Below are 16,526 nucleotides of genomic sequence, written 5' to 3' on the forward strand. Positions count from 1 at the left end.
CCCTATGACCCAGCAATAGCACAGCTAGGGATTTACCCAAGGGATACAGAATTGCTGATGCATAGGGGCACATGTACCCCAATGTTCATAGCAGCACTGTCAACAATAGCCAAATCATGGAAAGAGCCTAAATGTTCATCACCTGATGAATGGATCCAGAAGATGTGGTATATATATACAATGGAGTACTACATGGCAATGAGAAAGAATGAAATATGGCCATTTGTAGCAACGTGGATGGACCTCGAGGGTGTCATGCTAAGCGAAATAAGTCAGGCAGAGAAGGACAGATACCATGTTTGCACTCATAGGTCTAACAGGAGAACAGGAGAAACCTAACAGAGAACCATGGGGAGGGGAAGAGGGAAAGAGAGTTGGGGAGAGAGAGGGACGCAAAACCTGAGAGACTATTAAATACTGAAAACGAACCAAGGGTTGAAGGAGGAGGGGAAAGAGGAAAAGAGGTGGTGGTGATGGAGGAGGGCACTTGTGGGGAAGAGCACTGGGTGTTGTATGGAAACCAATTTGACAATAAACTATTAAAAAAATAAATAAATAAAATAATGGAATAAAAAAAAAAAAAGAATGAGAATTCCCTGAACTGCCAATGGAGAGATTTTTACCCAATGGATTATTCCACAAAAATCCCAACCCAGACTGGAGGGACACTGAGGCAGGTAGGAAGGCCTGATATGAGGTGCCACCCCATGGGTCCCATTCTCCTCAACTCTTACACGACAGCTGTCACTGGGTAGCATAAGCGGTCACCCACCACCTGCTCTTCCAAACAGCCATCAAGTTCTATACTAGCATCTACATAAACATGGGGAAACCAGACTTTCAAGCGTCCAAGAAAAAATCTGAAAAACTATTACAGTCATCATGTGCCCCGGCCCGCGGGGTCATTCAATAGGAACCTGGAGGAGGGAACGGGTGAATGGATGGGACAAGAGACACAAAGAATGAGAGCAAGACAGGAGGTGTGATCAAGCTCTAACGTTTATTCAAAGAGGCTGGTTATATACACAACCAGGGGGGAAGAAAAATGTGGGGAAGGGGGAAAGAACGTGGGGGAAGGCACACGGTACCAGGGACCTGTCAGACATTAACTGAGGGTAATCTTAGTTCCTGGAGCCAATAGCTATTTATGACTCTTCAGGAACTAACAGCTATTTACTGCTGCTTATCTTGCTGTGACATTTAACAAAGTTAGTCAGTTCTGCCTTAGTTTTTCCACCAGAGTTCTTTAACCCCTTCTTGGCTCCCGGCAATCATGTCTTCACAACAAGAAGTAACATCAAATGAGAAAATAAATTGCATTTGGGCAACGTGGCTGTCCATCTCATAAGGTCACATGGACACAGCGATCACGTGTCTGCTGCACATGCTCAGAACAAGTAGATGTGAGGAATACTAGCACATGTACAGCAAGAACATACTTATGCAGAAGCAGAAGGGGGCATAGACACGATGATGAGATTTCGGCCCCCTAACACGTTCAGCATCAATTCCATGACGAGTTTCCAAAATGGCAGCTAAAACAGGAGTAAACACTTAATTCCTTTATCTGACAGGAAACCCAAGACAGAAACCACGGATTAACACACAGCATAGCTGTTTGAAGTTCCAGGTTCTTCTCAAAGTGGCACTTTGTAGACTATAAATATGTTTCTGTAACACATCATGAGCATTTTCAGCCTGCCAAGTAAAAGGCACTCACTATGTCCTCTGGATTGTCAGGTTTAGAGGTCTCCCTACAAATTGCATTTATTTTAATTATTCAGGGTATCAACTTTTCATAACTGCTGATTAAAGCCCGTCTTTTTCTTCCTTTCTCAAGAATGCTCTCGCTCAGGTGCTGGGATTCATGAGCGTGTCACAGAGATCAAAATAGAGTTGGAGAAGTGACTCGCTAGCAGAATGAACTGTAGTCTAACGTCTGATTGCTTACATCAAAGAGATCATATGCATGAATTCAGAAACATTTCATAATTTGCTCATGTCGTGAAGTCTTCAAGTAGCATCTTGCTACAGAAATTATAACCAAACTCCCCCAGCTATCTGGAGCATAAGACAACAATCAGAGTCACATTCTCTTTGCCCTGACATTATATTATGTCAGTCTGCCATAATATTTATAAGGCGAAGCTTAAAAAAATTTTAAGATGCTGTTTGCTAACTAGAGTCTAGCTGTAAGTTGGTTTTTCGGGGCTTTGTTCAATCTGTAAAATAACACAATATGTCCTGTATGTATAACTTTTTCATGTCTGTGAATCTCAGACTGTATTCCGCAGCTGACTTATAGAAATGTAATCGCGGCACCTGGGTGGCTCGATGGGTTAAGTATCTGACTTCCGCTCAGATCATGATCTCGCGTTTCATGAGTTTGAGGCCCACATCCAGCTCTCTGTCAGTGCAGAGACCGGTTCAGATCCTCTGTCCCCTTCTCTCTCTCTCTGTCCCTCCCCTCCCTTGAAAATAAAATAAACATTTAAAATATATATGTATATATATGTATATATACACATATGTGTATATATAAGATATATATGTTATATATGTTATTTTATATATACATATGCTGTTCAAAGGAATACAACCAATTCAGGATTTATTCACTGACAACATACCAGCAACCTGTGCCACACTCAAAAAAGTTGAAAATGATCCCTTTTTAATTTCACAAAGAATACAAGAATATCGGACCTGTTGTGCTTCATTTCAAGTTACATCACACCTTGATGCCAAAGTTGTTTTCCATTTCCACTGTGTGTCCCTCCTCCCTCCCTTCTCCTCCCCGTCCCCACACGGCCTGCCTCTAGGGGAGGAAAGAGCAGAGACAGGGCAGGACACAAACACAGTGGATCTGAGGCAAAGGAAAGTCCGAGTCAGAGTATCAATCAGTCAAAATAAAATCCATGTGCAGTTCAATTTGGCCTTGACCCACGTGCTATCACTGATTTCACCTCTTAGGTCCAGCAACCTAAGGCATTTTGAGAGCCAGTCAAGGGATGCTCTGATGTCCCCAAGAAGCTGTCTGCAGTGCCAGAATGGACCGACGGCAGGGTTTCCATTGGTTCTCAGCTGGTGATGGTTTACCGTTGATCATCACCCAGCCCCGCCCCCCATCCCCCTCAGCAGGCACAGAAGGAACAAAGCAGAGGAAACGTACTCACCAGCCTTGATGTGGACATCCTGACTTCTAATTTTCCCTGAAGGATTTTCAGCTGTGCAATAATAAGTATTATCATGGATTAAGGTACTAAAGCTTGAAGGAGGGAAGGGGAAAATTTGGAGAGTGCCGTTGGGGTGGACGTGGCGGATCCCGGGGACATCGTAGATCTCCTCGCCCGTTGCTAGGTACCATCTGAGAGACACAGGAGGGACGCCTGCAGCGGGGCAGGGCACCAGGGTCCCCGTGGTGCTCGCAAACACTACCTCTTGCAGAGATGCATTGACAAAGTAGAGGCTGGAGTGAAGGTCCTCACTGAAAACTACAAGAAGACAACACAACAATTGGTCAGGAAGGTGCACTCTCTGAACTTGGCCTTCAATCAGCCTGGCCTCTGAACGTTGAGAAACAATCGCCAGGTTTGACTAAAATGAAATCATTTGAAATTGCTCAACTATGGACAGAGAGGCTGGTACTAGTGAGTAAGGCAGCAGCTTCATTTCACACTGTGTACAAGCAGTTAAGATCCTAGATCTTAACTTGTAATTGATTACTTACCAGCCTGTTCCCCATGCCCTGCTCTGTCTCCACAGTAATAACTACTACTGGGAATCAGTATGCTAGATTCTATGCTCTGTACATAGCACATACATAGCTATACTAATGCTCTGTATTCTAGATGTTTGTCACCCCCTCTAGAACATCAGACCCCTGAGAAAAGTGTCACCATTCGCTCACATCGTCACCTAGCATGCAGTGACTGATCACCCAGTGGGCTCTCAATGAGAACAGGCTAAAGGATGATGTCTAGATCCAGTTGCCAGGGCTGAATTGCTCTGGTTGGTAGGTACACTGAGACATATTCTTGAATGAAATTAGTCACAATTTTTACAGATGAAAATCTGTATTTGTATGTAAAACATTTTTACAAAGCACAACTGGTTTTCTACAAATAGCATCAAATAACAATGCATTTTTAAAAATGTTTTAATGTTTATTTCTTTTTGAGAGAGAGAGAGAGAGAGTGACAGAGCATGAGTGGGGGAGGGGGAGAGAGAGACACATACAGAAATCTGTGACAGGTTCCAAGCCCTGAGCTGTCATCACAGAGCCTGACGTGGGTTTGAACTCATGAGCTGTGAGGTCATGACCTGAGCCAAAGTCAGACATTTAACCAACAGAGCCACCCAGGCACCCCTCAACAGTGCATTTTTTAATCAAAAATGGGCAGCAATGGCAATGAGAACTTTGATGGAAGTTCAGGCCCACCAGCTTCCTCTTCTGGTCCATCTGCCCACATGCCATATGCACCTCTACGATTATTCTATGTAATAATGCGTATACATAAGCCATGCAACTGTTGTAGGCTCTGCTTCATTCTCTTAACGTTGTTTCATACACGAAGTTCGTCTGTCTATACACACCTTACAAGTAAATAGTGGATGCACATTTTATATAACATGATTCTCTAAACTATTTTCCTGGGGCACCTGGGTGGCTCAGTCGGTTAAGCCTCTGACTTTGGCTCAGGTCAGATCTCATGTCTGTGGGTTCGAGCCCTGCATTGGGCTCTGTGCTGACAGCTAGCTCAGAGCCTGGAGCCTGCTTCTGGTTTTGTGTCTCCTCTCTCTGCCCCTCCCCCTCTCATGCTCTGTCTCTCTCTGTATCAAAAATAAATAAAACATTAAAAAAATTTTTAATAAATAAATAAAATAAACTATTTTCCTGATCCTAGTTATTTAAATTATTTCTGTTTTCATTGCTACATATAAGATATCTGCAAACCTGGTCACACACATCTGGCTTTTTAATTCATTTAATGGGCGCCTATGTTGTACTCCGTAACAAACAGCCACAGAGTGTCATTTACATGAACAAAGTAAACGACTTCTAGAATCCAAAAATTAACCAGAGATTTTAAAATGCTGTGAAGACCTACTTCTCAGCCATTGGTGCTTTATGTGACTTTCTAAAAACAAACGCACACTTAGTCACATATTCACGTGAGAAAAGATGCCCTCCTTACGTGGACTTAATCTCACTGGGCAGAGATGAGAATATCATTTATTGAGCACCTGGGCTGTACCAGACAAAGCTGTGATACGCAAGGGGTTATTCTGGGCTTGTGAAGAGCAGCTCTACCCTGTGAGAACAGGCTCCACTCTACAGAAGAGGTGGAGATTCAAAAGGGTCACCACTTGACCGTGGGGGAATTCGGGGCGAAGGGTTTACAGATGCCAGATGCAAGTTTTCTGACGAAGATTTAATTTCAGCATGTGGCTGCCTTTCCTCTGTAAAGCCAAATCCCAGAGAAGCTGTGTTTAGCACATTCAGCATCCTCCAGAGACCTCATCTGAACATCCACCCACTGCCCGCTGATCCCCCTCTGGGGCAGTGCCCACCAGCTTGCCCACTAGAACCAGTGCTAACTATCCCAAGCTGAGAAACAGAGGGGACGCTGTGTGTCAGGAGATGGTGGAGAAAAAAGCCACTTTGTTAACAGTGATCGAGTCCCTCCAAGAGAAGGCGGGCGGGTAACTTGGATGGCTTTCTCTCCCCACCAGAACTAAACTCTTCAGCAATGCTCCATAAATCACAGTATGAAAATGATTGCTAACTGAGAAATTGGCTCAGATTAAACATTACAGCTTTCAGCTCAAATAAAGAGGCTGATAGTAGCACCGTGATTTTACATCTGAGCTTTCTAGGAAACTGACATCACCCCAAACACATTGTTAGGAGGGAGGTGACTGTCACTCTTTGAGGCTAATTAATTCCACCAGATTCGTTTTTGTTCCCGCCCCACGTTACTCTTCTGTCAGCTGGGCTTGGGTAATTTGAACTAAATACAATTTAGTCGTATTTGAATTCATTCTGTCTCCTAAATGTAGCCTTGTTAAGAATTGTTAGTCTTTGAACACACGAATGTATGTAAGAAATATTTCCTATATAAATGTGAAATTATTCAAATGCCTCCAAGAAAAAAATGCAAAATAAATGTTTAATCCTGGTATAGTTAAGAAGATAAGTGACCCACAGGGGATTACTGTCACTTCTCCTTACATTTTTTTTTTAAGGTATTTCACTTGAGTCTTTGGATTTCACACCACTGGGTTTAATAATGTAACATAAACTCATTCTTTAAGATACACATCATATGGCCAAAGGCAAACGAAAACCCAAACTACATTCCAGCAGCTTCAGTTCCTTCCATCTAAGGGACCATCCATCTGCTTAAATAATAGTACTTCATTTTATAGCATGCTGCACACCCTCCAAATAAAGCAACATTTGCTCCCTCCCCCCAGAAAAGGCTCAGGCGATCTTGCTGTGAATCACATGCGTGTGAAATCTCCCAGAAACGAACTGCAGTTTAATAACAGAAAGCTAAACAAAACATTTGGCATAATCTTGCTCCAAACCTTCTGCAGATAAAATCCTGGGGTACGGACACTAAGGACGTCGAAGGAAGGGGCTTTGGGGGATTGTTCTTTCACATACAGATTTCTTCACATTTTATAACGTTATAACAGATGGTGTGAGCAGGGCTCCAGCGACAACAGAAAGAAGAATGTTACACTAGAACAAAAAGTAAGTCTATATTGCTTTCTTGAAAATTCGGATCTGGCGACCGACGCGAAGAGACATGAAAGAAATGTTGCTGGACAGAGTCGCTCATTCATCCAGAGGGTTCCGTGGTCAGTAAAGAGATGGATGGTAATTCCTTGCTGAGTGCTGGGGCAGAGCTACTCACAAAATGCTACAGATGTATAAATGAGAGAGACTACCCCAATCTGGGGAAGACAGGGAACCTCTCAAGAAGAGAAGAGGGAAGAAAGTCTAGGCAGAGGGCATAAACATGTTAGGACACTGAGTCATCAGGCAGGAGAGAAGCGAGAAGGTTCTGGATAATAGAAACTTTGGGGCAGAAATAACAGCGATGCACAATTTGAGAGAGGGAACCTAAGCGTCTTCACACTCACTCACTCACTCTGTTACACACTCACCTACGACTGCCCTGGCACCGTGCTAAGGCCCGGGGACATCACAACCCAAAGCTTGGAGCATGATTTCAGGAAGCTTCCATTTCAGACACTTGTTACTGAGTTTAGATCATAAGTGGTATCAGATCTCATGCTAGAAAGCACGTGCTTAATTCTGCAGGCCACAGGAAATCCCATCCATAGGTATGTGTCCAACAGAAATGAACACACACATCCGTGCAAAAACCTGTGCACAAGTATTGAAAGCAGCATTATCTACAATAGCCAGATGTGGACCAAACTGGTGTGTCCATCAACTGAAGAGCAGATCAACGAACTCTGGCACATCCGTAACAGTGGAAGTTTCTTCAGTAAGAGCAAGAAATGAAATACCGACACCTGATAGGGACACGGAGGACTCTTGACAATATTATGCTAAGTGAAAAAAGCCAATCACAAAAGGCCCCATACTCTACCTAATTACATTCCTGTGAAAAGTCTGGAAGAGAGTACTAAGGACAAAAAGAAGGTAGTGTTTTCCTTAGAGCTGGAGGCAAGGGCAAGCGGGGAATCGTGGTAACTAAGGGCCGCAGGGTCTCTGCTGCGAGGTAATTGCAAAGGTTTTAAACTTGACTGTGGTGAAGCCTGTACTTATCTGCAAATTTACTAACAACCACCGACACAAATGATTAAGTTTTATTGCATGTGAATTATATCTCGACAAAGCTGTTTAAAAAAAAATAGAGAAACAGTGAAAGTTCTGATGTAGGGCAAGCATTTTCCAAATTGTAGTCTTAGAAAGTTAACACTGGGTTTATGAGGAGCTCCAGCCAGGCTGCTGTGGGCATGGCCTAGACCTGTGTGGTCAGGGGCGGGGCCAGAGGGGAAAGCCGATATGAACAGTCTTGATGTGAGTCCCCCAGAATCTGGGGGCAGGGCCATGAAAGGAAGGAGAGAGAAGAGGAAAAAGTCATTACTGTCAAAATTCAATAGCTTGTATGCCTGGTCCTGTAAGACCCCACCTCCGCGGGTCAAACTGGACCCTAAAATACCAACCATTGTTTCACTCGCTCACTCCTGTTCTGGTAAATAATTCAAGGTTGAGCAAGCTGGCTCTGGAAAGATCCTAAGAATGTAACTCGACAACGAACATTGTGACCTAAAGGTTAACTTGGTTTTCAAGATTCTGTTAAGCAACCTCAGCCCTTTACTAAGATCTGGCCAAGACAAGGTCAACAGGTCACTGCCCCAGGGTATTTTAGGTGTCTAACTATGACTGGTCATTTTAAAAGAAAAAGAACTTTAAAATGATAGGTGTCTGGGGCGCCTAGAGGGCCCAGTTGGTTAAGCCTCCAGCTTGGGCTCAGGTCATGATCTTACAGGTTCGTGGTTTCGGCCCATGTCAGGCTCTGTGCTGATAGCTCAGAGCCTGGACCCTGCTTTGGATTCTGTTTCTCCCCCTCTCCTCTCTGCCCCTCCCCTACTTGCAGTCTGTCTGTCTCTCTGTCTCAAAAATAAATAAACATTAAAAAAAATCTTAAAAAGGAATCACAGGTCAGGGTGGGTCTAGAGAACAGAAGGACCCGGTGGTGTTCAGGATGCTGGCCGCGTTCAAGTTCCTGATGCGGGCTCTGGGCACCCTGATCCGCGACGCCATTCGAAAGATCACTGTGCTATCCACTCTGATATGTACACTTTTATGTAGGTATCCCATACTTCAATTACAGTTAAATACATTTAAAGAAATGAAAAAAGAAAAAAACCATCAGGAAGCTAAAGAGGAAATTATGCAATCAGGAGCCCAAATCACGAAGAGAATGATACATTCGAAAGAAAAGGACGGTATTTTAGGAAGCCAACCAGTTGTTTTCAACAGTGTCAATTGCTTCAGAGAGATCAGAAAACATGAGAACCAAAACAGACCATTAGATTTGCAAATTAGGTATATTCATTTTGAATGGAAATGCCATTTAGGACTAAAACATTTTTATTGATTTTACAGGAACATGTGCATGGCTGTGCTTAGTAAAACGAGCTGCTTCTGTAAAGGTCTCCCAAAACAAAAAGGGATATAACCTAGCCTTGGGTAAATATTCTCTAGAAAGCAGAACCCTTCACCAATTCAGAGACTACAAAATGTTTTCATGTTTGATGAGTGCTTTGAAATTTAGTGTCATCTTGATCAGATGATCTCAGGTGTTCTGAAAGCAGATAAATGAATGGCCTCATAATGACTTCCAAACTTCCATATAATAATTCCAAGTCAGGCTCTAAAAATGTGCTCACATGGTATATGCATTGAACTCTAATGTATTTCCATCATTCTATCTATACCCAACACTGAAGCAAATGGTGAAATTGTTCTCAGGAATAAGAACTGGACAAAACTTCACAGGGGCATAAAACTTTTAAATACAATTTCTATCCATGATAAAACAAAACAAACAAACAAAACGCCAGGCACTAGATTTAGCCTCTCACAAGTAGACATTCAGGCAATACAGAACAAAAGAAAAAAATAAGCAAACAAGGTGGGCCCTCCAAGGGCCCAGCTTTCTGCCTGGAGAGAGTTCCCAAATCCTTCCAAAAGGAGGAAATCCTAGTGGAACTTGGTGGAATTCCGGAGCTGAGAAGAACAAATGTGAGGTGTAGGAGACCAAGGTGGCCAGACTTACAAAGCAGCGAGAAAGCCGCACAGATGGAAAGCTACAGAGACCCAGAGAAGGTTCCCCTGGATAAGTCTTTACACACAGCTTTAGCTGTATATGGATATTTGCATGTATGGGAGGAAACGGCCAATGCTGAATGAGAAACGCCGGAAAGGAACAGGTGGAAAATCCCTGAAGCTCATATGAAGAGAGACCGATTCCAATTCCAGCCAGCCAGGGCGGAAAGAACTAACATAAGGGATATCAGATAAAGTACTCAGAAGTGTATCAGCCTAACACTGGGGGCCAATTTCATCATTACAGAGCCTAAAAGGGATCCCAGAATGGATTTCAGAAGGAATGAAACTGATATTAAGTAACTTAACCCATTTTAATACTAACTAGTGGAAAAGAACAAAATCTAATACTTAATCATGTAAGATCTTAAATGTCCGGTATTCAGTAAAAACTTGGACACAAGCAGGAAAATATGATCTACTATCGGGAATAAATTCATTCAATAAAAACAGACACAGAAATGACAGAGGATAGAATTAGCAGGCATGAACATTAAATAGCTATTACAAATAATCTCCCAATATTTTCAAGACAGCAGAGAAAACCAAGGGCATATTGATGAAATGGAGACTATGTAAATAGCCAAGATGTAACTTCTTGAGATTAAAAATACATGAAATGAAAAACATACAAATGAAATGAATAACAGATTAGGCCCTGCAGAAGAAACTATCAGTGAACCAGAAGATGGAGCAGTAAAAACTATACAAATTAAATAACAACAATAACAACAAAAATGGGTCTAAGGACCATAAACAAAAAAAAAAAATCACTGAGATGTGGGCTATATCACATGACCTAATGTATGTATAACTGGAGTTCCAGAAGGAGAAAGGGAGACAACATTTTTTGAAAAATTAACATCCAAGTTTTTCAACATTTAATGAATCCTGGAACTCCAAATATCCCATAAATTCGATGAACCCCAAACAGAAGAAACATGAAAAAAAATCACACCATCATACATCATAAATAAATTTATGCAGGGTGATGATAAGCAGAAAGATCTTAAAGACAGCCAGATTTTTAAGTAAAATACACACTACATACAGAGTAAAGACAAGGATGATGGCTGACTTCTTAGAAACAAGGCAAACCAGAAGACAGTGAGGCAAAAAATTAAATCATTATTTAAAGAGAATAAAGAAAAGAAGCCTGCCATATAAAATTCTATACACAGCCAAAAAAATGCTTAACAAATGAAGGCAAAATAATAATGATTTTTCACACATCCATAAGCTAAGAGGACTCAGTGACAGTGACCAGATTATAAGAAAAGTTAAGGGAAGTCTTTTGGGCAGAAGGAAAATGCCAGATAGATATTTATGACCTCATAAAAGAAATGAAGAGAGCCAAAAAGATGGTATGTATATAAGTAAAAATTAAAAAAAAGTATTTCTTCATTAAAAAAAAATTTTTTATGTTTATTATTGAGAAAGAGGGAAACAGAGCATGAGTAGAGGAGGGGCAGAGAGAGAGAGAGAGGGAGACACAGAATCTGAAGCAGGCTCCAGGCTCTGAGCTGTCAGCACAGAGCCCGATGTGGGGCTCGAATCCACGAACCATGAGATCATGACCTGAGCTGAAGTCAAACGCTTAACCGACTGAGCCACCCAGGCACCCCTGTATTTCCTCATTTTAAAAACTACCATCAAAAGACAACTTACTGTCAACAGCAAAAACGACACTAATATATTGTGGGGTTTGTAACATATATAGAGATAACATGAATGACGATATGAGCACAAAGGCCGGTGGGAAGAGAAAATGACAATCTACTGCTGTGACTTCCTCTGTGACACGCTACACTGGAAAGTAGGCCAAGTAGTTTCAATGTGATAAACCCTAAAGCAACCACTTGGAAAAACAAAAGGTAAAGCAAAGCAAAATTTAGATATTAATGCATTCGAGAGATAAAATTGATGATTAAAAAAATACTCCACTCATCCAAAAGTAGACAAGAAAAGAAGAAAAAGAAGAGAAAATAGAATGAATAGGAAGCAAGTAACAAGATGATAGATTTAAATCTCAACAACTGATGTTAACATCACATATAAATGGGTAAACATGGGGCGCCTGGGTGGCTCAGTTAGTGGAGTGTTTGATTCTTGATTTTGGCTGAGGTCATAATCCCTGGGTCATGGGATCAAGCCCCATGTTTGGCTCCACGCTGAGCGTAGAGCCTGCTCAAGATTCTCATTCTCTCTCTCTCTCTCTCTCCCTCTCTCCCTCCCTCCCTCCCTCCCTCCCTCCCTCCTTCCCTTCCTCCCTTTCTCTCCCATGCTCGTGTCTCTCTCTCTCAAATTAATTAATTAATTAATTAATTAATAGCTAAGCACTCCAATTAAAAGGCAGAAATTGTCAGATTGAATGAAAATCAAGACCTAACTACACATTATCAAGGAGAAATTCCTTTTTATTTAATTTTTTATGTTTAATTTATTTTTGAGAGAGGCAGAGCATGAACAGGGGAGGGGCAGACAGAGAGGGAGACACAGAATCCAAAACAGGCTTCAGGCTCTGAGCTGTCAGCACAGAGCCTAATGTGGGGCTCAAACTCACAACCGCAAGATCATGACCTGAGCCGAAGCCAGATGCTTAACCGAATGAGCGACTTGGGTGCCTCCAGGAGAAATTCCTTTTAAAATATGAAGAAGTAGGTAGATTAAAAGGATAAATGAAAATCTCATGCTAACACCACTCTAAAAAAATAAACACATTGGAACAAAGGTGGAGAAAGGGGAATCCCAGTGTACTGCTGGTGGGAATGCACACTGGTACAACCACTGTGGAAAAGAGTGCAGAGGCTCCTAAAAAGCTAAAAATAGAATTACCCTTTGATCCAGCAAATTGCACTACTAGGTATTTACCCAAAGAATACAAAACTACTAATCCAAAAAGAATGCACGCACCCCGATGTCTGCTGCAGCATTATTTATAATAGCCAAGGTACTGAAGCAGCCCAAGTTTCCATAGATTGATGGATGGATAAAGAAAATGTGACCCCCCCCACACACACACGTGCACATACAATCACACAATGGAGTATTACTCAGCCATCAAAAAGAATGAAGTCTTGCCATTTGCAATGACATGAATGGAGGTAGAAAGTATTATACTAAGTGAAAAATAGGTCAGTCAGAGAAAGACAAATACCAACTGATTTCACTCATATGTGGAATTAAAGAAACAAGACAAATGAGCAAAGGTGAAAAAAAGAAAAAGAGAGAGAGAGAAACCAAGAAACAGACTCTTAACCTTAGAGAACACACTAATGGTTACCAACGGGGAGGTGGGAAGGGGGATGGGTGAGAGGGGATGGGGATCGAGGCGTCCACTCATTGCCATGGGCACCAGGGGGTGTACAGAAATGTTGAACCACTATATTGTACACCTGAAACTACTATGACGCTGTATGTTAAATAACTGGAATTTCAATAAACAATTAAAAAAGAAGAAAATACAAAATTTTTGTAGGGTCTGGAGAACCTGAAACTATCATGCATTACAGTGGGAATGTAAAAATACACAATGACTTTGGAAAACAGCTCGACAATTCCTAATAAAACTAAACACAGTAACAACAACCTAACATATGAGGAAACAGATAATGGATTCAAAGCAAAAAATGTTTTTTAAATCCCATGCTAACACACACACACAAAAAAGCTGGAGTGGTCATAATATTGTCAAAATATTTGGGGAAAAGAATATGACAGGATGGTAATTTCCTAATGGTAAGTGATCAATTCATCAAGATGACACAAGAATCCTAAATATTTGGTGCCTAATAAGAGAATTCCACGAAGTACCTGAAGGAATTCTGTTAGAATTATAGGGAGCAGTAGCAATATCGAAAAGGAGACCTGAGAATTGGGTTTCACACAAACCTCCGTGGGGGTGGCCCATCAGGGCTTTTTGTTGAGACTGAATCTACCTTTTTTTATTTTGATGTTAATAAAAATATGCATAGAAAGAACTCAATCTAGGGGCACCTGAGGGGCTCAGTCGGTTAAGCGTCCGACTGTGGCTTAGTTCATGATCTCACAGTTCGTGGGTTCAAGCCCCGCATCAAGCTCTGTGCTGACAGCTCAGGGCCTGGAGCTGCTTCAGATTCTGTGTCTCCCTCTCTCTCTGACCCTTCCTCATTCACTCTCTGTCTCTGTCTCTCAAAATAAAGACATAAAAAAATGGTTTTTAAAAAAAGAAAGAACTCAATCTTACTTCATGCTGATGGCTTCCTAGAGTCCAGCCACACTGGACCCCCCCTGCCTTGGGTCCCCAAGCATCTTCCCTCCTAAGGGAGAGCACAGATCCGGGGCCCTTTGTTTGAATACGTTGGCACAACATGCCACTACTCACTCCTTGAATCTCAGCTTGTACATCAAGTCCTTAGACATGTATTCCTGGTCTTCCACCTCCCAGCCCAGACCCCATGTCCTACCTCTGCTTTCTGTGTGGTTCGCTCATAATACTTTTCTTAGTGGTTTGGTGTGTACCCCCCACCAAACCAAAATCCACAAGAGGGACACTGTATATACATGACACAACTTTAGTCCTGTCACCTGCTATGCTGACTGGCATATCATAGAGGCTCTCAAATTTTTATTGAATGAATAAATGAATGTTCGAAAGAAAAATATTATGACTTTCATGCTGCATGTGGCCCAAAAAATCCTTTCAAGGAACAATATTTAATCTGTATTTCATAAGCACCATCTATTAGCATCAAAATTCCGTTAGATAGATGTCAAGGGACAGTAAGAATGAGTAGCTGAGAAAAAGAATTTCCCAGACACTGCAAGAAGGACACGTGCCTGAGATTTAGCCACCACGTGTAAAAACGTTCTTTTTATCCAATATTTGTACTGCTTTTTCAACAAGGAAAAAAAGCTGAATTTTGCTATGTATTTTACAAATCTCCAGAGGAAAAAAAATAAGAGGAATGTTAATATTTTCGCTCAGAAAATGTCTAAGTATTGTTTGTAATATCCTTCTGGAGAAGTATTTCCATATGTGTCTAGGGAATTCATTTTAGAGATAAAGTCTCTCTGTCCCTTTGGAGGGATGAAAGTCACTCTCAACAACACGGCTGGCAGTTAAGTGTACAATTTTAGAGTAGAATACAGACATGGTAATGAATCATCGGTACGTAGTTTGCTATGTTCCAGTGTTAGCATTTAAAGCTCCAAGTTTCCCGAAGGCACGAAAGTGGCCTGTGATTTGGAAGGAGTGGAAGGCGTTCCGGGAACGATGATCACAACATGAAAGCACAGGCATCATCCAGAATGATGCAAATGACTCCTTAGCATTTGCCAACATTTGGGAACAAAAATAGACCAAATTAATGAAAAAAGAGTATGGCTGCAGACTCACATGAGGAATTATAAATGAAGAAAATCATCAGAAAAAGACAGCAGGATATAAAGTTAACATCATAATGATGCTGACAGAATTGTTTTCTGAAGAGTAAGAGGCTTAAAGAGAGAGAGAAAATACTACCAAAATGAGTGTCAAAACACAACAGTGTGAACCAGAAACGAACACAAAAGCAAAGCAATAAAAGAAGACCATCAAAGGGAGGGCCGAAATGAAATTAACTGAAGCCAACTGAATTACCTGTCATATGATTAAAGAACAAAATAAATTAAAGCCAGAGATTGTAATGGGACCCCAGCAGAAAACTGTAAAATCTAATTCCAGAAATGAAACCTTAAGCTCCAGTATTAAGTGAAAGCATTGAAGCGTAATGATAAAAAAAAAAAATTCTTCTTAGTTAATCTCATTGTTCAGCATAATTTTCTTTTCTAGAACTGCACCGAGCTCAGGGCCACTCAATTTTCCATCTTGCTCTGGTGTAAGGGCTTCCAGGAGCCTCCTTTTTAAAGTGATGTGTTTTTCCAGGTAATTCACAGATTTCCTTTGTATTTCAGTAATAAGATGAATGACCATCCCAAATACTACAAAGGTAGCCTACGTGGTAAGTGGCCACGAGCTTTTCAATTCGAAGGATTCGCAGAGGATTGACTCTAGTCTAACCTGGTCCTTCAGTTCGCCAGCCTGTTCTCTGGCTTCCTTTTGTGTCATTTTCTTTGGCTTTTTCCAACATGTTACACATGGACAACTCATCTACCACCATTGCCAGCTCATGGCTGCCACCATCTTCCTCTTTGTCCTTACGATTATGTATGAATGCCTGCCTTTACTACCATTTGAGTAGAGTTTCAGGGGCAGGATGAATGAACAGTGACAGAATATAGATGTTCAGTGCCTTGTCTTATCAGCAGTGCCTACTATTTCCAAAGCAATGATAGAAAGAACCAATGTCTGGGTTCCAGTTATGGTACACCCCTCTCTTCCCAGGCGACACTGGGGAATACTGCACAGAGCGCACCTGTCTCTATACCTTCATACCAGCTGATCTAGTTCTTCTCATGTTTTTGTCCTTGCTTCATCAAGATATTGCTCATTTATGTATGACTTTATTCATTGCACAAACATTTATACCATGTATGCAGCAAAGGAGACCTCACTATCCTTGTACGCCATCAGCTTACACCACACTGGGTACACTGATAATGCAGCAGACACTTAAATACACTAAAATCAGGTCTCTGTTGGCATAGAAAGGCATTCCTATGGACA

General features: G+C 41.6%; 1 protein-coding gene across 1 annotated transcript in view; it reads right to left on the reverse strand.

The window, feature by feature from the left end:
• Positions 1-16,526, reverse strand: part of DSCAM (DS cell adhesion molecule) — a 680,888-nt gene that overhangs the window by 546,104 nt on the left and 118,258 nt on the right. Inside the window, exon 2 of the mRNA XM_029938933.1 lies at positions 3,177-3,494. Within this exon, the coding sequence (XP_029794793.1) occupies positions 3,177-3,494 (318 nt within the window). The remainder of the gene's footprint in view (positions 1-3,176; positions 3,495-16,526) is intronic.

Source organism: Suricata suricatta, chromosome 5, assembly GCF_006229205.1.
Source record: "Suricata suricatta isolate VVHF042 chromosome 5, meerkat_22Aug2017_6uvM2_HiC, whole genome shotgun sequence".
Classification (NCBI taxonomy): domain Eukaryota; kingdom Metazoa; phylum Chordata; class Mammalia; order Carnivora; family Herpestidae; genus Suricata; species Suricata suricatta.